The sequence below is a fragment of the Macaca thibetana genome, chromosome 11 (genome assembly GCF_024542745.1).
Source record: "Macaca thibetana thibetana isolate TM-01 chromosome 11, ASM2454274v1, whole genome shotgun sequence".
Taxonomy (NCBI): Eukaryota; Metazoa; Chordata; class Mammalia; order Primates; family Cercopithecidae; genus Macaca; species Macaca thibetana.
Window position 1 is genome coordinate 13,932,233 of NC_065588.1, and position 22,485 is coordinate 13,954,717.

The 22,485-nt window shown below is 41.2% G+C and overlaps 1 protein-coding gene across 1 annotated transcript in view; it reads right to left on the reverse strand.

Annotated features, from left to right (window-relative positions):
* The window catches only part of GRIN2B (glutamate ionotropic receptor NMDA type subunit 2B), a 421,309-nt gene that overhangs the window by 189,433 nt on the left and 209,391 nt on the right, over positions 1-22,485 (reverse strand). Inside the window, exon 5 of the mRNA XM_050748224.1 lies at positions 2,221-2,819. Within this exon, the coding sequence (XP_050604181.1) occupies positions 2,221-2,819 (599 nt within the window). The remainder of the gene's footprint in view (positions 1-2,220; positions 2,820-22,485) is intronic.

A 22,485-nucleotide genomic window follows, 5' to 3' on the forward strand; every position in this document is an offset into this window, starting at 1 on the left:
GAGGAAAGAGCTGAAAGCAAGAGAGAGCATGGTGTTTTCGAAGAACTAAACTAAGTTCAGTGTTGCAGGAAGGTAGTATGCAAGGCAGAGAAGAGCATGAGAGAATTTTGGAAAGACTGGCAGGGCCCATGAGGCTGAAGGCTTTATAAACCATATTCAAGAGAATGGACCTCATTATAGGAGCAATGAAAAGTCCCTGAAAGGTATTAAGGAAGAGAATGACAAAATCACATTTTTAGTTTTGATCACCCTGGCTGCAATATAGATTGAAAATCAGCAGAACTGGGAGGAGAAAGATCATGTAAGAAGCCCTGCAGTAATGCACGTTAGAAAAAATGGACTGGGATGTTGTAGGAGAGATGAAAACAAGAACGGCATTCCAGAGGTGTGGGGGGACTAAAATCCAGGGCAAACAGTATGATTGACTATGAGGTGTCAGGGATATGGAACCAAGGGCATCTTGGAAATTTTTATTTTAGGTAACTTTGTAATAGGATATATCATTTACAGGCAGTGCAGATTTGGCTAGGAGAGGATGGGAGACTAGTAGGAGAAGAGTCAGAAGTTCAGCTTTGGATACTGTGAGTTCTAAGTGGCCATGGAATCCAAAGAAACATATCTGGCCACAGCTAAGGATACAAATTTAGAGCTCAAGGGAGAGGTTCCAGCCAGAGATGTCACTTTGGAAAATATACAGACATTAATTGTATCCTTGGGAGTGGATGAGAAAGAAAGAGGGTCTAGGACAGAACCCCAAGAAGTGCCCATATTTAAGGGATGCATAAAACAGGAGTGTGCTAAGGAGCCCCAGATGGAACTGGAATAGAACAAAACTAAAGAGGTAGAAGAAAAACCAAGACAATCTGTACCAAGCAAGGTGCAATACCCAGGGACGATGGATAGAGCAACATCTGGAGAGTTCATGATGGAAGAATATCAGGATTGAATCACAGATATAACTACTGTGAACCTGGTTTGAGTTTCAACTCTGAATTGAAGCTCTACTCTACAGACTGCAGTCCAGCTCCCTTCTAGAAGTTACCCATGCAACCTCCACTATATGTTTTTCTAACATCCCAAGTATACCTTTTAATATTTTATTTATTAAGCTAGATGGTGAGTACCTGAGTATGCACTTTTTTCTGAATACCTTTCTGTACGTCTTAATACAATTAAAAATAACTTCAAATGGATGTCCAAAACATTGTTGAATGAAAGAAGTCAAGCTATTGAACAGCAGGTATACTTATATTTCCATATATGTAACATTGTAGATTTATACCCATATAAATGTACACGCACAGAGAGATATCTAGAAAGATGTTCACTAATTATTTCTACAATGATTATCTCCAATTAATTGGATTTAAGGTCATTTTTATTTTTAAAATACACTTCTTTATGTTCTATTTAGTTTGAATTTTTGTAATGCACATACATAGAAGTTTTATACAAATAGTAAAACCACAAAAGTGTAGTATAGAATCTTCTACCCCATATAGTCATTTATTACCCTACGGAGGAAGCACTGCAGTCATGGCTGGGTTATGCAAGGTGAGGTCTTGCTAAACAAACCAGACTAAGAACAACCATAAAAGCCGCCTCTACAGCAGCATCCTCACCCTTAAAGGCAGAGGTTGGAAAAGCAAAAGAGACAAAAACCAAGCCTGTTTCTTTAAGGGAAGAATATCCTTCATATGACTACAGATCCACATAACCTGTTCTTCAATCTTTCTACAATACGGCAACATTCGAAAGGTAAGTGGACTGGTCCTCCCTTATTTGTAAGTTTCCTGCATCTTTCCTGGTGATCAAGTAGTACTTACAGATCAGAGAGGCCTAGGTTCAACTCCAAACTGACCACTCACTGGCAACATGACTTTGTATAATTTATGCCTCCAAGCCTATTCTCTTGTATTGTAAAATAGAAACAATTGTTAAAACCTGACTTATAGAGTTATTTTGAGGATCAAATGAAGCCAAACGTGCAAAACCCTTAGAGTAACACCTAACACATAATAAGTGCTCAATAAGTGAAAGTTGTTTTGGCAAGGTGGGATCCAAAACACTCCCCCAATCATGACCAATTGCCATGCCCAGGGCCAGGCTTCAACCTGCTACCATCTTGAACTGTTCTTCCTGCAGTTTCTGAACTTCCAACCCGTCTTTGAAGCTCCCCTCTCATCTCCACCATCAACGTGCCCTCTGTTCCACACTCACCTATTTAGCATATTGGACTGGTAGATTCTCTTCTCATGGGTATTGTAACAACTGCTTTTGGGCTCAGGGATGAAGCTGTGTTCGGACAGCATGTCAGAAGCAGCAGTGGTGATTATGGCAATTCCATCTCTCACTCTGGCGGGGAGGCCGTAGTCCCATTCATCATATGATACAGAGATGAGCCCAGTGGGGAACTCCGCAGGCACTGTGTCTGTATCCCCTGCCACCAGACTGGGCACGATCCACGTGTAGCCGTAGCCAGTCAGCCCTACTGAGTTGGCCACTTCAAAGATGTAGGTGGCTTCTTCCTTGGTACAGTAAAGAAGAATGATGGGGCTTTGAAGTTTCTTGAGCTGATTCTGGATCTTAGAATCTCCATCGTCCAGGGACATGTCCAGTAGGAGGACTTCCTCTAGCTCCCAGCCCACAAAGCTATTCTCAATGGTGCTGCGGATCTTGTTTACAAAGTCCTGGTAGCCAGGGAAATAGGTGGTGACGATAGAAAAGATGTACCAGTCATATTCTTCCATGATGTTGAGCATTACGGAAGCTTGCTGTTCAATTGATGGGCCAAACTGGAAGAACATGGAGGATTCATCCTAGAAAAAGAACAGGACAAGAAAAGGAAGAGAGAAAAAAATCAAACCAAAGATGGTAATGGAGATTTTGAACCAAGTGGGTACAAAGATTTGTGTTCATTACTTATTATTTATATAATGCCTTTACAAGTTTGTATTTATAATAAATATTTTAAAATATTTAAATTACAGACATTTATAATACCTTTCTTCCAAAAATTGTCTCCTAGACTTTACAGAAAATCAACCTAGGTCTATACTTGCCTTGTCTGAAATCCTTGGGGTTACTGCCAGAGCCTAGGGAAGCTTCCCAAAATCAAATATGTTAATATTTCTATAGCAAAACATATGAAGAATCACACAGTGTAGAATAAAGGCTCTAAACGGCTTCATGTCAGTTCAGGTCAGGTTTTGTTGTCAAATGAGCTATACAAACACAAATACAGATGCTCATACAGACATACACATACATACTTTCCATTTTTCAAGGCTTTTGGATTTCTTCCTTGTGAATGTGTATCACTCAGTTACAGAGTGCATAATCCAAAAATGTCATTGATCTACACATAAACCTATCTATGGAGGTGAGATAAGCTCAGTGGTCCAGAAGGTGAATGGTACTCAGGTACAGACATTAGGGAGAAGTATATGTAGTATGAAATTGGATCAGTATATATTCTATAAACATATAAATGTTAAATTAATATCGCATTTATTTTTCTCTCTAACTTCTGCTCTGATGATAATATATGCAGAAAAGAATAAGGCTCAAACAGTATGTCTAAGCTGCAAGTTAAAATTATTGCCATTTGAACTCATATCTGATTAAGCTTTACTTCAGACATATAGAAGACATGCTCTTTCTCTGACCTACAGGACACCACAGATCTTGGTTTGACCTGGGCATTGCACACATACTCCACTGTCAATTCTGAGCATCTTCTGATTTCTCCTTCCTTTCCAGGGAGAAGCCATTTTAAATGTCTCCCATTTTAAGCTGTGTTTCACCTGCTGTTGTGAGATGTCAAGCCCTGCATTTTATCTCTACCTTTAGCTAGATGAATCCGAAACCACAAAATGAACACCCTCTCAGTCTTGCCCTCCTCTCTTGACTATTTCCCCTGATTTCCTCCTGGGTAATGGCATCTCTTTCTTTGCTCTGTGCCCCCTATCTTCTATCCCATGGCTCATCTCCATTTTATAGCAATCCAGGCTAACAAAACTGTGTCTTTTTCTACGGGGCAGTTCCTTCTCATCCCCCAATGAGAGCTTCAAAGTACAGTTACAAGTGACCTGGGCTTTTAAACAAAATTATATAGTGGTTTCTTAGTTCAGGAACATATTGTTGCGCAGCTGAGAAATTGCCAAGCATTTCTTCGGCACCCCTTATTGAAAAAAATACAGACTGGGAAATATCCAGCTGGTATCCAAAAATCCTGATTCGGCAGTGAGAGCTGCCAGCCCCCGGCTCTGCCTGGGCCGTTTGTTCTCGCAGCTTGAGCTTTTCGCGTTTTACACAGGATACCCAGAATGAAACCCTGGATGCTTGGTCATATAGAAGTAATTTTTCCTGCTAAGGGTGAAATGGTGCTCACCAGCACTCTCTTCTCTGAACTTAAAGATGCAGTTGAAGGGGAGCTTCATAGGATCATGTAATTGAGAAAAGCAGGGAGGGTAAGAAGGGTGAGTAGAAAAAAGGGAATGAATTTAAAATAGAATAATTATATCATGTGTATCTATTCCAAACCCTGGCCAGTCCCTGTTCCGAGACTTCTCCTAATACGTGAGTACAACTCTTAGGCAAAGCTGATCTTGTTGATAGGTTATATAACACAGTGGGACTTTGGTCAGAATGTTTGTGTCCTCCCCAAATTCATATGTTGAAATCCTAACTCCCAAGGTGATGGTATCTGATGGTATCAAGAGATGAGTGAGGCCCTCATAAATGAAATTAGTGCCCTTATTAAAGAAGCCCTAGAGAGCTGCCTTGCTCCTTCCACCCCGTGAGGACAGAGCAAGAAGGTGCTGTCTATGAGTCAGGGCATGAGCCCTCCCCAGGCACCAAATCTACTGGCACCTTGATCTCAAACTTCCCAGACTCCAGAACTGCGAGAAATAAATCTCTGTTCTTTCTTTTTTTTTTTTTTTTTTTTTTTTTGGAGTCTTGCTCTGTCACTCAGGCTGGAGTATAGTGGTGCAATCTTGGCTCACTGCAACCTCCACCTCCCAGGTTCTAGCAATTCTCTGCCTCAGCCTCCCGAGTAGCTGGGATTACAGGTGCCCCCCACCATGCCAGGCTAATTTTTGTATTTTTAGTAGACACAGGGTTTCACCACCTTGGCCAGGCTGGTCTTGAACTTCTAACGTCGTGATTCACCCGCCTCGGCCTCCCAAAGTGCTGGAATTACAGGTGTGAGCCACCGCGCCCACCCAAATATCTATTCTTTATAAGCTACTCAGTTTATAATTAGCCCGAAAGGACTGAGACAAGTGGGAATCTGGGACAATACAATTTTATTCAAAGAATTGTCAGTGGCCTACAGAGGACGACGACAGGAAAGGAAGACCAGCGGCAGGGTGACACCCCTAGAATAGCTGTCACTTTAAAGAGACACCCGTTTGTTTTTCCTGTCATGCTTCCAGTTAAAGAAAAACTGGGGGATTCCCAAATAAGAAATATTAATACATGAGCTTCCACAAGCCCAGTGGTTATAGCAAAGTGAAGAAATGTTCCAATCTGCTTCAAGATGTACAAGCTTGGGATGAAAGGCATCCCAGCGGCAAACAAAGCAGGTCCACCCATTCTGTGATAAATGAACAGATCTTATCACAAGAAGGCCCTTGAATAGATGCAAAGTTCATGTGCTGTGAAACCACAGCTGGCTCAAATACATAGCAAGAGATACAAAAGCCATGAGGGTCAATAGTAAATGGGCTCATGTTAATTAGATTGAATTTAAAAGAAAACCAATCTATTAAATACCGACTTGGCCCTCCCCTCTGTTAGGCTTCTCTTAATACTGTCTCTCCCCCAACTGCAAATGGCTTGTAAAGACACTGCCAGCTACTGTGTGAAGGAAGCCAATGCATAATGAGAGTGAGAAATGAGAAAAATTAATATGGCTCCATCATCCCTCACTACATCCTTATTGTACCTTCTAGTTCTAGTATCCTCCACAATCTGATCTTTTTCCTGATTCCTCTGCCCCCATCAATGCCCAGCTCAACCATTTTATTTTGCCAGGCTCTTATTAAATAAGGATGCTTTACATGACCATTTTACCTGGCACCCAAAGGAGGCTAATGAAGCCAAACAGAAGTCAAGAAACAGAATAATAGCTTAGGCCAATGTTTTCTGGTATAATGAGTAGTCCGTTACTATTCATTTAGTTGACACATCAATATGGTATACAGTGATCAGGAATGGGACAGTTCTTTTGCAGTAAAACTCTAGGCTAGCTATAAGTTGCAAATGGTGACAGGCTTTGCAAATTATGGCCATAGCCACAAATCAAAGGGCAATCTTCATGTGTGCATAGAGTGGAAAGGACTGGTGGCCACACATTCATCTTTGCAGGCACCCAGCATGCGCTATGATTACCACAAGTCATCAAGGATGAAGGACAGAGATATAATTCTGTTTGCAGCTCACTATGCTTCCCCACTTACATTTTTATCTCCTAATGTCATTACAAAATGTTGACATGCAGGGGTCCTTGGAGCAGTCTCCTCCTAGTGAAGAATCCCAGTCGAATTTATTACCCGAACGTACTCCTTCAATTCACCTCAAGAACATCTTTAACATATTCCTCTATAAAGGGCCACCCTCACAGAGATGAATAAGCAGCACAGGGAAGGTAGAATTGTACACTAGACCCTAACAGTCTAGCACCATAATGTGGGGCCCCCATCACTTTGATGTTTGTGGTGTTTATTTGCTAATAAGAAGAAACAAAAAGAGGTGCTTTTTCATCTTATTATCTGCCTCAGAAAATAATTGTCTAAAAAATTAGCAGTACATAAGATTCCCCTTCTGCATCATCCAGATCCCTTATCGATCCACTTCAGAAATAAAGGATTAAGTGCGCCAGTGGCTGGTAGTGCCCTGGCAATAGGCTTCCACCCAACACCTTTGGGGACTGTCTCAGCTGAAAAAGCCCACTTCCCCAAAGCCGTGTCCCTTTCCTGGCGTAAATGGCACTGAAAACCTGGCTGTCACAGGTATAAAGACCTAGTCTTCTTGCCCTAACTCTGGACAGCTCCAAAGGGTCAGTTTATCTTCAGAATTCCCCCACAGGATTTCTGGAGCTTCCATTAAAACTGCATCACACCTATACTTCTCCTGTCCAGCCTTGTCCAATCTTCCCTTCCCGCTCATGGTGTTGATCTCAAAAGCACCCCCTAATAAAACCCCCTGCACACTAACCTCAGGCTCAGAGTCTGCTTCCCTGGGAACCTGACTCTACCCATTTCCCCCTTTTCAACACCGAAAAGAAATTGCTTCAAAGAGAACATATCTATTTTCAAATACTGAAATGACTTATTTGGTAGAAAGACAAATCTTTGCTCATTAAATTCAGAGGAGAAGAGAACTGGGAACAAAGAGTAGAAGTATTAAAAGGCGTTATTGGGCTCAATATAAGAAATGCATTTGCAAAAATTATAGGTTCTTAAAATGGAATGGGTCTCATAAGGTAGTGAGCTCTCGGTCACTGTTAGCATTCAAACAAGAGCTGGATTATTATCTAACAGAGGGTTGTTCCCCAGTACATGGGCTGGAAAATTTTATGATTATCCTTAAGACTCAGTTCAAATGTCAGGTCTTTTATGTATGTCATCTTTTCTAACTTGCCCTAGTCAACTCAGTTCTATCTCCCCTTTGCTTTTATCACATTTTATACATGCCTCAGTCATCATACTTACACAGTAAACATGCCTACTTGCCTTATCTGACTAAAAATGTTTCTCAGGACTACAAACTATACCTTGTTCATCTCTAGATCCCTAGCTGACACATGACACGTTTTTCTAGTGTTCATTGTATTAATGTTGTAGAAGTTTTGTTTACTGGGTGTGAAAGTAACTGAAATGAATTTGATGATCTCATCTAGTTTCAATTTTTTTTTTTTTTTTTTTTTTTTTTTTTTTTAGATGAAGTCTCACTCTGTTGCCTGGCTGGAGTGCAGTGGCATGATCTTGGCTCACTACAACCTCTGCCTCCCAGGTTCAAGCAATTCTCATGCCTCAGCCTCCCAAGTAGCTGGGACTACAGGTATGCGCCACCACGCCCAGCTCATTTTTTTGTATTTTTAGTAGAGATGGGGTTTCACCATGTTGGCCAGGATGGTCTCCATCTCCTGGTGATCCTCCCGTCTCGGCCTCCCAAAATGCTGGGATTACAGGTGTGAGCTACCGCACCCAGCCTCGTTTCTAATTTTTATGCTGACGGCACATATCTACCTCATAGAAATAAAGCACGCCTGAAAAGTTATACATAAACTGTGCTTTTACAAAATGTGAGGGGATCCCTACTGTAGCCAGCCAGACTGACAGAAAATGCTATAGTCACTTATTTACATCTCTTTGTAGCAAACTCCTTGAAAGCAACATCTATACTCATTTCTCCTAATTCCTCTTCTCCCATTCTCATCAACTGACTCCAATTAGACTTTCAACTCCACCACTTCACGGAAACTCCTCTTGTAAAAGGCAGGTGACTTTGATATTGACAACGCCAATGTCCACTTGCAGTCCTCCTTATCTACCAGCAACATTTGATGTCCTTCATCCAATCCCTGCAAGAGTCTGCTCAAGGGTACCAGTGGCTCTGTCTCGACGCCCTAGTCTAATGCTCAACAAATAAGGATGTTCTTTCGTAAACGTAAGATGTTATTGTCTACCCAAAACCATCAAAGGCTTCCCAGTGTACTACAAAGAACTAGCCAGCACCCTTGATTTGGACCCCCTATTGGCCCTCGGGTCCCAGGCCCTCACTCTGCTCCATGCACTCTGATCTGTCTTGAACGCGCGCACACATCGTTGCTCCAGGCCTTTGCTCTAGCTATTTCCCCTGCCTGAAACACTTTTTCTCCACCTATCCAGGTATCACACATGCACCTCTTCCATGTCTTTACTAAAATCTTGCCTTCCCAACGAAGTGCTCTCAATCCTGACCACACCATGGAATGCTGAAGCCTGTCCTCACTTGTCATAGGCATGTTTGATCCCCTCGTCCAGCTTTGCTTTTTCTTTTTCCCATAGCATCTCTCAACAGACGGACTACATGATTACTTATTTGACATGTTTATTATGAACTCATCTGCCTCTTCCTAATTAAATGTGAGCACCAGGAGGGCAGGGATTGGTATCTGTTTGTTCATTACTATAACCCAGCACCTAGAATTGAGGTCTGGCCCACAGGGTGCTCTCAGTAAATATTTGAATTTTTTTAAATGGGGTCATGGATGCTGCAACCAGATAGCTCTCAAATCTAACTTGTCTTTGTTGGCTATCCAATTGTGATTATATTTTTCCAGCATCTTAAAGTCTTTCATATTATTCAAATCTCAGTACTGTATAATATCATAGGGATTTTAATCCTGTTAGGACACTAGTATAGTTTCAGATTAAATCAATCTGGTTTTCCTCCTAGTCTCTTTCCTATTATATTGATAAAGAAAATTCTTCTGTTCTTCTAAATTCAGTTCTTGAGGAGGATCTGTGTCTGAAAAAGTCTAGAACTGTTAGGCTTTCCTTGAGACTTTCTCCACCAGATTAAGGAAGGCAAGTGTAGAAATGATGGGCTAAGAGGCCAGGGTTACCCAGCTGTCCTGAGAAGTTCTGAGTACTCCATCTTCACTTCCACATTTAGCACAGAGTAGGAGCAGAATATGGGAGACAAAAAAATCTCTTTCTTCTCCCATAATAAGGGGAAATACTTTCCTCTACTCATCAAATCCTCAATGATCATCTCCTTTGACAACTAGAAATTCTGATACCACACCATCACTTTGTTCTGGTGACTGAGGCTGGAATTAGTTCCTTAGCATGGCTCTGAATAGTGTCAGAGTTTTGTGAGCAGTGTCTTGCAAGATAGGATAAATTTCTGATGTTCTCCAGCCTCACCATTAATCAAAAACATCATGACTGAAACACACAATGGAAGCATATTGATATAGAATCATGATCTTTCCTGCCTGTTAAATGCCAGACCCATTCTTTTCTTTAAACCCTTGCACACAAAGGAGAACATTCTGAGTTTTCAAAGAAATTCAAGCAGATCTGACAGATTTAAGAGCCACTCTGGATAACTACACAACTTCCGCAGAAGCCAGCATTCTTTTTATTATTTGTTCTTTCAGAAGATAATTGTCCTTTCTACTTGAATTTGGCCCCATTTTCCTCCCTGACTGAGTCTCTCTTTGGATGTGCTTTAATCACCAAATTTAAGCCACAGTAGAGAAACAAACTAAAGGTGTTCATTCACTCTGAGAATGTCTACAAGATTCTTGATATTCTAGGTCACAGAGAAAATTTTATGGCCAGAAGAAAGCAATAGGAAGTGTAATAAGAGGAGAAGGAACAGGCAGATTCCCCATCACTAAGATATCCAAATTAATTACAGAATTAAAGTAAGGGAGCAAAGGGCCTGGAGGATAGTAAGAGCACTTCGAGAACGTGTTTGTGCCCCTTGGTAAGGTATCAGGACTGCTAAAATCTTAACAAGGCTGTTTCATTTCATCTTAAAGTAAAAGTCCTTTCCAAGGCCTACTCCATTATGCAAATCAAACCTACTCTCAGACGGACTGACTTGCATTTTTATTAAGAGGTGCCTTTCTATAAGAGAGCAAGCTCTCAAGTTCAGCAACAACCGGGTTCTGTGACTGAATAAACATACTTCTGAATAAACATACTTTTAAGTAAACACAATGGAAGAAGACAGGAAAACAGGAAAGGTTGAAAGAAATGAAATGAGTAGAGACAAGGTGTGTACATATTGAACTGTTAATTAAGTAGTAGGGTTATCAATATCACACTTAATTTATAAAATCAAGTGTGGTCAACACAAATATAGATCTGGGAATTTATAGAATAAAATGAAAGGCATCATAAAACGAAACCTAATAACCAAAAGGAAAAATTGATCTTTTTTTTTGGAAGGGAGTCTAGCTCTGTCACCCAGGCTGGAGGGCAGTGGCGCAATCTCAGCTCACTGCAGCCTCTACCTCCCAGGTTCAAGCGATTCTCCTGCCTCAGCCTCCTGAGTAGCTGGGACTACAGGCGTGTGCCACCACGCCCAGCTAATTTTTTGCATTTTTAGTAGAGATGGGGTTTCACCATGTTAGCCAGGATGGTCTTGATCTCCTGACCTCATGATCCACCCACCTCAGCCTCCCAAAGTGCTGGGATTACATGTGTGAGCCACCGCGCCCGGCCATCATTTCTTCATAGGTATGAAATACTAAATCCAAAATTGCCTTATCTCATCAAAATCATCTTATTTAACCTTAGCTGAAAGGACAGCATCTACAAAAGAACTGTGATTATTACTAAAGAGCAGAGTTAAGTGCAAGCCAGTGATGGCACTTGACGTACTGGCGCATTTTTCAGAGCAAAGATGTTGACATTTGTCTCAAATAAATTAACATTCCCATCTCTTCAAACACATTTGATCAGAACATCACGTTCATATACCAAGGGGAGCAGAGAAGCGGAAGGGTAGAAAAGGCGTGTTTATATTTGATTAAGCGATGAGTGCTAGTGCCTCATATGTTGCTGAAAATAACACAAGCACTGGTTCTAGATACAGTGATCTTGCTTGCGCACATGGGTCTCTTCAAGGGATCCCTGGGAAACAAAGGGCTCTTTGCCTTTCTGTCCTAGCTCCATATGGAGTGGGAGACTAGGCATGGCTGAGTTTAAAATGTGGATCAGTCATGCTTGTTTGGCCACAGATTAACAAGCCATTGTCTCCAAAGGCTAAATCCAGAAAGAAGTTTTCTGAGAAAGCTTTCTCCCCCCACCCCCCTACCAAACATCCAGCAATGTGTTTTTCTAGGTCTCTAGATTGGAAAACTGATCAGTACTTCCTCACATATAGCAAAGTACGGCTGTTCACAATCAAAGAGGCTTTGAATTTATTCACATCTCCCAAAGCAATTTGGTCCTCCATCTAAAAGAGGCAATGCATTTTGAAGGGCTCCAGAAATGAAAATAAAATTGCATAGAGGCAGATTAAAAAAAAAAAAAAAAAAATCTTCAACAACTTGTCAGCACCTGCATGTCCCAGCTTCATTCAACTATAAGACTTTGAACTTCAGTCACTAAGTACTGCCTTCTGATCTTTAAACCAGGATGGGCCAAGTACTGTCCTCACCAACACCATCTTCTAAAGCTGGCTGGGCTGCTTTAGGCCCAGGATTTGGTGAACGGATTGTGAGCCTGGCTGGGTGCAGACATGGTCACCCAGATGAAGCCTGTCTTTTCGTGTGCCTCCCACATGCCCAATCCAAAGGACTAAATCACTTCCTCATGTTCTGATTTTTATTCCAGTCTCCAGTGGATGAGGACCCTTATTCAGAGCCTCCAACTACATTGGATAGTCCATGAGAAGCTGCCTAAATCTTTGATTCTGGGCTTCCTATATCTACAGATGCCAGCTGGGGTCTGATACATCTACTCTTTCCTGTTCTATATGAGATGATTAGGCCATTATTAGTGTCAACACATCTATGTTGCCCTTTTTCCATTACTACATCAAACTCCTATATACCCACACTAGCCTGAATCCCACCAAGGGGGTTATCTGCTCTTAAATAGGGACTCAGAGCTTGCTGACCTCCACCCTGTGGCAGGCAACCCCATGGCAGGGTTAAGTCCAATCTCTCCCAGCTTTCTGACCCTCCCTAGACCCTGGCCTGCAATACAAATTGTGTTCAGTGTTTGACTGGTTGCATCCAAGTTTATTTGAGATTTTCTTAGTTTGCTTTATACTGAAAATTGCTCTCCTTTTCCAGAATTATTCAACTCCTTCTTTTACTACGGCTCATTTATAGCTGCTGGTTATTAGCACTAAAAATGGATCTTTAAGACTTCCGAGTTTCTAACTGCTTACCTTCACTTTCTTGATCTCTAACTCTCCTGGGAATGGACATGTGAAGTTTCATTGAGAGTGCAACATAATCCACTAGGATGGATGCCCAGCTCCTAACCTCATACAGGGAGAAACACATGAAAACTATTTTTCTAACCACACAATTGTGTCCACAGTCCTAGAAAACAGCCTATCCTTTTCTCTATCCATACAAAAAAAAAAAAAAAAAAAAAGGATATTAGTTTAGAAAGTACAGAATGCTAAGGATTCAGTTGCCAACACAGTCAAGAGACACTCTCTCTGGCCCAGCCCATCCCCTCTGACTTACCAACATCCCTGGAGCCCATCTTGTCCCTGCTTGCTGCAATCAGCACTGCAGCCCAGGCTGTGACCTCCTCCTTCTTTGCCTCCCTTTTTCCACAGTCCTAATTCCACAGATAAAGACCCCATCAGAATGCTCTAACCAGCTAAAACCATTAGCCCAACAAGTGTTGCCATTCTTCCCTGTGGGAACTTGGGGAGCTGAAACGCTGTTGCTATCTCAACTTGACTCTGGGAGATGGGCCAAGCCGGGAAAAGCAGCAGAAATCACTTATAGGAAGTACCAGCGTCGATGGAAATAAGAATAAATCTTTCCCAGAAATAAGAACTTGGCAATTTACTTGGCAAGTAAAATAATGGGCTATTTACTCATTTTTATTTTAAAATTTGTTTATTTGTTTGCTTTCAAACCACATTCAGTGGTCTCCAACATTTCTATCATTGATGGCATTTCACCTGGATACTTTTCCTCTGGTGGAAGTTGACAAGCAGACAAAGAGGTCTTCGAAAGAAAATGTCATTTGTTATTTCAAACAGAAGGAAACTCAGGGCTTTATTCTTGCCCCCACCGTCGTCAGACTCTGGAGTACACAGTCACTGTTATAATCAATACTAGTACTTATTAATGGCTAATCTGAATCCTTCACAATGGGGCCCCTGCCTATAAATGAATCATCCCAGACAAGTATGAGTGCGACATGCAGTCTCGTTATCTTTAGAACTGGCAGTAAATCAACTCACCTGAAGCTATCAGGCTCACATCGGCCAACTGTGAATTCTGATCCACGCTAACAAAACAAAATGGGGGCATCCTTATGGTGCAGCAATGACATTTTGATGTTAATTCGGTACTGCCTAAAGGTGCCGATCTGCTCAGCTTTTACAAGCACAGATGAAACTCTCTGTTAAATGCCAGCCCAAGATCTCAAAGAACAGACACTAACCAGAGTACCCTGAGAACACATTAGTCCAGCTCATAGTAGGACCACAACTAAACCAGTTTTGTAGAATGTAAGTGAAACTAGATTATTTTCCAAGTCTTCAAAGAAAAGCTCACAATTTTCTTCAGTTACGTAAGCTGGTCAGTCCAACAACCTGACTTTCAGAAATTCATCCCCTTGTCTGTCTTGAGTCCATCATGCTGCAGATTAAGCTCTTTGGCTCTCATGCTCTCCTTGGTGGAAGGCACATGATAAGCCCTCAAAAATATTGTCAGTATGAACAAAACTGATGTCAAGATGGATGATGTTTTGTCAATACCTTGCATGTACAGATTATTACTAAGCCCACTCTCAGTCTTTTCTTCCTGAGCCTAAACAATCTCCCTTTCTAATTCATTTCTTATAGTTCTTATGACAATATTCACTGAGTGCTTAGAGCAGGCTCCGTGCTGTCCATGCACTATGTGAATATATTCTCATATTCCATTGCAGTAGGCCCTGATATTTTCTCCATTTTACCAATAGAGAAAGTGAGCTTCAGAGACATGAAGGGACTTGCCCACGGTAACTGCTGGAAAGAGAACCTATGTAGGTCTGGTTCAGGGTGCACCCAACAACCACTGCAGCATACATTCTCAAATTTCTTTTATTCATCTCTGTAGCTCTCATCTGAACTGTCTACACATCCTTGTTTCATTAGGAAGCACAGAGTGATGACAGTAGTCTAGCAAAAGTCTAACCTCTGCCTAGTATATTACAGAGATAATTTTCATGAATTCCTTACGCTTCAATCCCATGCATCTATCCACTGGCACTGCTAACTAGTGATGGACTTGGTACACATTATTACTCTGTGGTGTTCTTCTACTGGACATGCATACAACTGATTCTTTGTAACATTATTGTTTGCTAATCAATCACATATTATTAAATGCTTATCAGGTGCTGGAGGAAGTAGAAATGAAGTATAAGCCATCATCATCCTCAGGCGAGCTAATTGGAAGATAAAAATATATAAAATTATTGATGATGTTCTTTATTTAAATGCCAGCATGAAGTTTAGGATATAAGTATCCTAACAATAGTGAGAAGAGAGGGCACTATGTCTGGAGAACTCTATTTTTCAAGCTTCTTTCTACTTATCCCTCTTTTTCCCAGTTCTCCCACTAGTTTTGTGCGGTGAGCAAAGTAAACATCCATGTGCATTTCAATCCAAATGCCAGACTGTGAAAAGAAACATAAGTAACACTGGGCCTTGAACTGTTCCTTGTATTTGTCCTCAGGTGGACAATGAGCCTCTGATATCTACTATCTCAGATAGTCAGGTGAGGGCTAATAGGCATACCATAGAGTATCACGTCCAAATCATAGCTACAGTCTAAATGAATCATACATAAATCTTTTTCCATGATCTACCCAGCCTTTCATTTTCATCTCAGAAGATTAGATTAGTATGACAGGATTTGTCCTTTATGAAGTCAGGCTGCCCAGTTAAAAAACCTTCTTCTCTTCAAATGATTGCAAATTGATTTTGTTAAGATTTTTATTCTTCAGAAAAGCTGGGGGAATGATAATTCCTCATCTCTTCTCTCAGTATATTTGATTTCTTTACACTGGCCTTTTCCCTCTAGCCGTCTGATAGTTTTAACAATTATACACACTGATCAGGAAATCAATCAATTATTTCAGTGTTTCTACAGTAGAGATGATGTGGGCTTTCAAATTTAAATCCAAGCAACTCACAAAAGTAGCCTAATGTTGGCCAGGCATGGTGGCTCACACCTGTAATCCCAACACTTTGGGAGGCCGAGGTGGGTGGATCAGGTCAGGAGAACGAGACCATCCTGGCTAACACCGTAAACCCCATCTCTACTAAAAAATACAAAAAAAAAAAAAAAAAAAAAAAAAAGCAGGGCGTGGTGGCGGGCACCTGTAGTCCCAGCTACTCGGGAGGCTGAGGCAGGAGAATGGTGTGAACCTAGGAGGCGGAGCTTGCAGTGAACCGAGAGATCATGCCACTGCACTCCAGCCTCGGGGACAGAGCGAGAATCCGTCTCAAAAAAAAAAAAAAAAAAAAAAGTAGCCTAATGCCAAATTTTCCTTCTCCAGTTCAATTGACTAGTTCCTGTGCTCCATTCATTTAAACAGACATAGATGACTACCTAAATGCTATCAGCTCCCAAAACGGCCTCCATGTCTATTAAAGAAACGTATTTTTTTTTTTCTAATTGTCTTACTGATGAATCAAGAGTATATTTTAAAGGCTGCTTTTATTCTTGGCACTATGACATAAGTGGATATATACTAGCAATGGCACCCATGTGTATTAACAGTATAAACAGCAACATAGTTTCTCAACTTTTGCCAAAAAAAAAAAAAAAACCAGCATATTATCTGAGCTAGAGGTATTTCCAGGTACAAACAGAGTAAGGCACAACGTTTTTGTCTGTATGTTGATGCTTATTTTGGTTATATATGTAACAATTTGCCAACAGAGTTACCAGATCACGGGTTAAGTTTGCAAGTTAGCTTCACACAGATGAAAGATATCTTGGTTCATAGGAAAATGTCCTCTTTTGTTCATATTTTTGAGTTCCATGAAGGTGCACAGGTTATCAAAATTTTCAGAAGAGTCCCCAAAAGACCTCTCATCAAGAAACTCCATAGTATCAGTAACCTAGTTACAGTAAGTTATTAATATTGAAATCTTCCGTGATGGAGGGTAAGTTTGTCTCTCCTTAATTCTCTCAACTTCTTAATCCTTTCCTAATGTAAGGGAGAATAACCTCAGATTACCCTCTCTGTTGCTTCACAGAAAGATAAAATTTCTCCTGCTTTCTTTCACCACAATAAAACTCTTCAGCTGCCTAATTGGCCTTATTTATTAAATATGCACTAAAAGAGGATTTTCACTTTGCTCAGTGAATGCCTTCTAAAGTCAGAATTAGTTAAGCTTCCTTCTTTGATATGTCAAGTCATCATATCCATCATGCCCAATTTTCCTTTTAGATTACCTGCCCTGGTTCACAGCTTCAGCTCTTCTTTGCATAACATAAGTATTGTCAGTCAGAGGTGGGTGCCTGGCTGAAACAGACCACCTCGAAGCTGGCCAGTGCCTGCAGTCTGGGCCTGGCTAGAAAAATGGGCCAGAACCATCAGACCCTCTGTCTCTCTCAGAAGTCTGAACCAAAACAACTGGAAAGAATGGCAAGTCTTTCACCTACAACATGAAACAGAGTAAGGGCCATGACAACCAAGGTCATGGGCACTGTGACGTAATGAGGAAGCAGAAGCTACAGGATAGCAGGGGATGCCTGCAGTAGAAAGGGAAGTGGCTCAGATGCAAGTGGAAAGCAAAGAACCCAAGATCTTCAAAATACAGACCATATGTCCCTGAGGGAGACCCAGTAGGAAGCCAGCGGGGGAGTGGTCTTAGTTCCTCCCAGCTTTCCAACTCTAGACACAAATATCCTCGTAGTAAATTGCCTGGTATTTTGTTTTTATTTTGTTGGTTGTTGTGCAACAACTTAGCCTTTGCTCCTGCTAATTGAAAGAACCTAATTAAAAATAAGCAGGTAGCTGGGCGCGGTGGCTCACGCCTGTAATCCCAGCACTTTGGGAGGCCGAGGCTGGTGGATCAGGAGGTCAGGAGATTGAGACCATCCTGGCTAATACGTGGAACCCCGTCTCTACTAAAAATACAAAACATTAGCCAGGCATAGTGGCGAGCGCCTGTAGCCCCAGCTACTCAGGAGGCTGAGGCAGAAGAATGGCATGAACCCGGGAGGTGGAGCTTGCAGTGAGCCGAGATTGTGCCACTGCACTCAAGCCTGGGTGACAGAGTGAGACTTCGTCTCAATCAATCAATCAATCAATAAAATAAACAGGTATAAAGGCTACCGCTAGTTACTATTTCCTTGTTTTTACAGTATCATTCTTGGATTTTATTCTATAGCTTCCCATTTTCATGAGGCAAACATCTGCCTCCACGATGTTTACCTTGCTCAGAATGCAACAGAGCTAGAGCTAAGGTGAGAGTCAGGTTTAGTCCCCTGGCGTAAACAGGGGACAGAGCACCCTTAGTAATGCAAGGTCACTCACACAAGAACCCTCCCACCCCCACCCAAGTCCCTTTTCTTATTTCCAATTCTGTTTTCGTCCCCTGTCTGGTTGTAATATTCATTCAAGTGTGGCTTTTTTTTTGTCACACGTTCTCAAGATGGATGGCGAGCTCGCCGCATTCATACCCAGCGCTTCCTGCATGTGCTCCCAAGTCCCCAGGCACGTCTCTGGAGCTGTAAGGGTATACATTCACAGCATTCCTCCATCTGTTCTTTCATCTATCCAGCCACTGGTGTTTATTCAGTATGCAGCTCATGGCTAACAGAGAATTGGGCATAGCAAGCAGGGACAATTTACTTGGAGATAAATCATACACTTGAAGATTTATAGTTTGCTTGGAGATTAAATACTGTTTGCATCAGCAAGCTGAGTAATAGATGCTAACAAAACCATATCCCCTTCACAGGCATAGGAAGGGTTAATCAGAAGTTGCTTACAAACGTGCCCCCCAAATAATAAATAAGCAGGTAGATGGGGGCTGGTATCCCAGATTGTGGGGGGGATAATCAAAGATGAGTGAAGCTGCATGAAACCCTGGGATGGGTGGCTGCTCCACATGTCTGAACTCACTGGGACTCACACAAACCTCCAATAGGTCCTGAGGAAGGTTCTTTGTGTAATATCAAGCAGATGTTAAACTATGAGGAAAGTTAGCTATTTATTTTATTTGAACTTCTATTTTGTTTGAGTTTCTGCTAATCTTTATATGGCTCTTGGTTTCTAAAATTTTCACTACATCCAGTTCTCTGCAGCTGCAAGAGATGAAATTTCTCCTATCTTGCTCTGCTCTCTCAAATACTTTATCAATGGGTCTTGAACAAAGGCCAAATTCACCAGTATTCAGCTTTTCCTCATTGTACATAAGGTTGATCTGCACTTTGTTCAAATCACGTCATTCCCCACATCCTTAAGAATTTTGGATGAAAGAACTGGCTCTGACCATCAAGGTTACAGCTTTGTTTTTTCCAAATCATTGGATGTTTCACATTGGCCTATGAAGTGTCCATGATCACTTCAAAAGAATTTAATGTTCATTGACACTGACCAAGTTTGATTCACTTTGAATGTATCAGAATATGACAAGGTAAGATATGAAGTTTACTCTCTGTAAAATGGTGGTTAAGAGGTTGTCAGAAAGACTAGTTTCTGAAATATTTAATAGGCTTCACAGAAATTTGGTGTGTGAGGGGGGGTTGCAGAGTTACTTGTTAGCACAGATTTAAAAGTCAAATAAACATCAGTTTAGTCCTTGGTATTAGCATCTCAACACAAGCTGCAAAGAGAGGTAGATATGTGCTATTTATTTCTGAGAATAATGGTCTAAAGATATTCTGTAATGGACAGGCCCTGGTGTGTATTGTTCCCCTCCCTGTGTCCATGTGTTCTTATTGCTCAGCTCCCACTTATGAGTGAGAAGCTGGAAGCCATCATCCTCAGGCAATTTATTATGAGGATATAGGTACAGAGAGTTGGACAGCTGTGAGGAACTAAAGATATTCTGTAATGGATTCTATCTGACAAGAACCAGGGGCACCAGCCTCCAGAAACCCCTATAAAGTTTTACTCCCCATATTTCTTCTCCAGGTGCCTCAACTTTCTGAATGATTTTGACAACTGGTTTCTGCAGCCACCATTTCACAATGGCTTCTAAGTAACTGATATGGTTTGGCTATGTCCCCACCCAAATCTCATCTTGAATTGTAGCTCCCATAATTCCCACATGTTAGAGGAGGGACCCAGTGGGAGGTAATTTAATCATGGGGGTGGGTCTTTCCTGTGCTGGTCTTGTGATAGTGAATAAGTCTCACGAGATCTGATGGTTTTATAAAGGGGAGTTCCCCTGCACAAGTTCTCTTGTCTACTGCCATGTAAGACGTGCCCTGCTTCCCCTTCACCTTCTACCATGATTGTAAGACCTCCCTAGCCATGTGGAACTGTGAGTCAATTAAACTTCTTTCCTTTATACATTAACCAGTCTTGGGTATGTCTTTATTAACAGCATGAGATTAGACAATACAGTAAAAACCTAAAATTTAGACTTTCATCTTGATAAACCCACACAGTTTTACAAAGAAAGGTTTAGTAAGTAGCCAAGGTAACAAAGCAATAAGTTCAAAATAGAGCAGAAGCATATTGCTGCTATATATATATTTAAAAAAAGAACTAGATTTGGAATCAGAAATTTAGATTCAAATCTGAATACTTAGCTGTGTGCTCTTTGAAAAGTTATTTACTGTATCCAAACCTCATTTTCCTCCAGAAAATAAAAGTGTTAATTCTTAGCTCATAGAACTGTAAAGATGATTAAATGAAACACTACATAAGAAAGTCCTCAGTACAGTGCCTAGCACACAGTAAGTTCCCTGGTTCATTAAGTGTGAATCTATTGACCACATATTATAGCCAAGAATATAAGTGAGGATGAGTTTCATTTCATACTGGCTTACAAACTGGTTACATTGTTAAATTCACTGTCACTTTCATTGTCCTCATGATCTAAGCATCAGTCATATCTGATCAAAAACACAGCTTCCAGTTTGACTGGTCCTTCAATGTAACCTAGAACAGCATGGGCTCCCGAGCTGTTACTTTTGAATATGTCTGAACACTCCACCTCCTCAGGGCCTGGTGTGGGTCCCACTGATTTTTCCCATGACTTTAGGTCATTCACTCAGCTGGATGATTGCTATGATTTCTGGCCCAAGAGAAAATACCTCGCCTCTTTCTTGCTTCTTACTGTGTAGTCAGATGTCTGAAGAATGTTCGACAACCCATTGAGGATACTGATTCCACTGTTCCATAAAACTCATGTTCTTCAGCTATTATTCCCAGCTGCTCACCTGGTCTCAGATGGATCAGCTCCCTCTGAGGAGGTTTGGTTTGTGCCACTGATGGCTCTTTTACTACCAGGTTACCTTCCTTTGCCAGACACAATTCCACTTAAGGAAAACTACCTCTTTCTTCCCATGTGAAAATCTAGATTTCCTCTAGGCTTGTCCAATCTAAGTTCTTCCCCAACCTGAGGAATGCCATCAGCTTTTGTCTCATCTGCAGACTGGTTTGCTTTGAGCATAAAGAAAAGCTAAACCACCCACTTCTCACTCCCATTCATGCCCCCTGCTCAGTCCACAAGCTCCACCCACTTGCCCTGATTCTTTGGGATGATTCATCAGCTGCAGTGTACTCGCCGAAGTATCAATTTAATATCAGCACATCATAATTTTACAATATAAAATTCTCTAAGTACCCACATAAAATAATGCAAAGTAATTCTTACTGATAAAGAAACAGTATTTAAATCATGTCTGCACAGAGTAAATACCTGAACTAAGAGCAAGAAGAGGTAAGGCAGAAGTAAAACTTGAAATTCTGAATATCTGAATCACTTAAGACACAATTCTATCACAGGCAACATTGCAGCCTTGTAACAGGTTTTTTTTTTTTTCTTTTACAAATCAACCAATTTCTAAATATCTTCACAGGCCTATAAAATAATCACATTTCCCATTGCTATTTCTCAAGATTAAAGCCACCCCCTGCTCTACAGCAAATGTATTCACATTTAACAAAGTCTCAGCCTCCATTCTCACCCACCGTCAAAGGTGAAGTAAATGCTGTAAGGTCCATTCTCTGGGAGGGTCCAGAGATATCATGGACTATAGGTGGGTGGATTTCACACTCCAACACAATCATAGGAAGAACTCTTGAGCAGACCCAGACCAATGGGGTGATGGGTTGGAGGGGACAGTTAGAACTGCAAAAGTGACCAGTGTTTCCAGGTACCCACCTAGTGACTCACAGACATGTACTTGGCAAGTTCCTATCCATTCAGCAATAAAGGAACTGCATTTGGAGGCCTATATTTCCCCCAAGTCTAATTTTTTTTTGGTTTAAAGTAGCTAGCATGTCCTTAGTTGAGTGTGTTCATGCATACACCTGCACAATATTGAGTGTTTATGTATAACAATGCAGAAATGAGTCATCTCAGACAGATCTGTACATTCAGAGCTACACATCTGTCAAATATACCTGAGGGGGACCATGGTGCCATGGCACATAACATTGTCGTAAAAGCAGTTGTTGTCTGCCTCTTCTTTAAGGTAAACACAGAGAATCACTTTGGAACAGAAGTCTACATCTTCCCAGAAGTGCTCAAAGGCAAACAAATGCCTCTTTTTCTGGAGGGGAGTAAAAGAAGACTTTTGGGGTA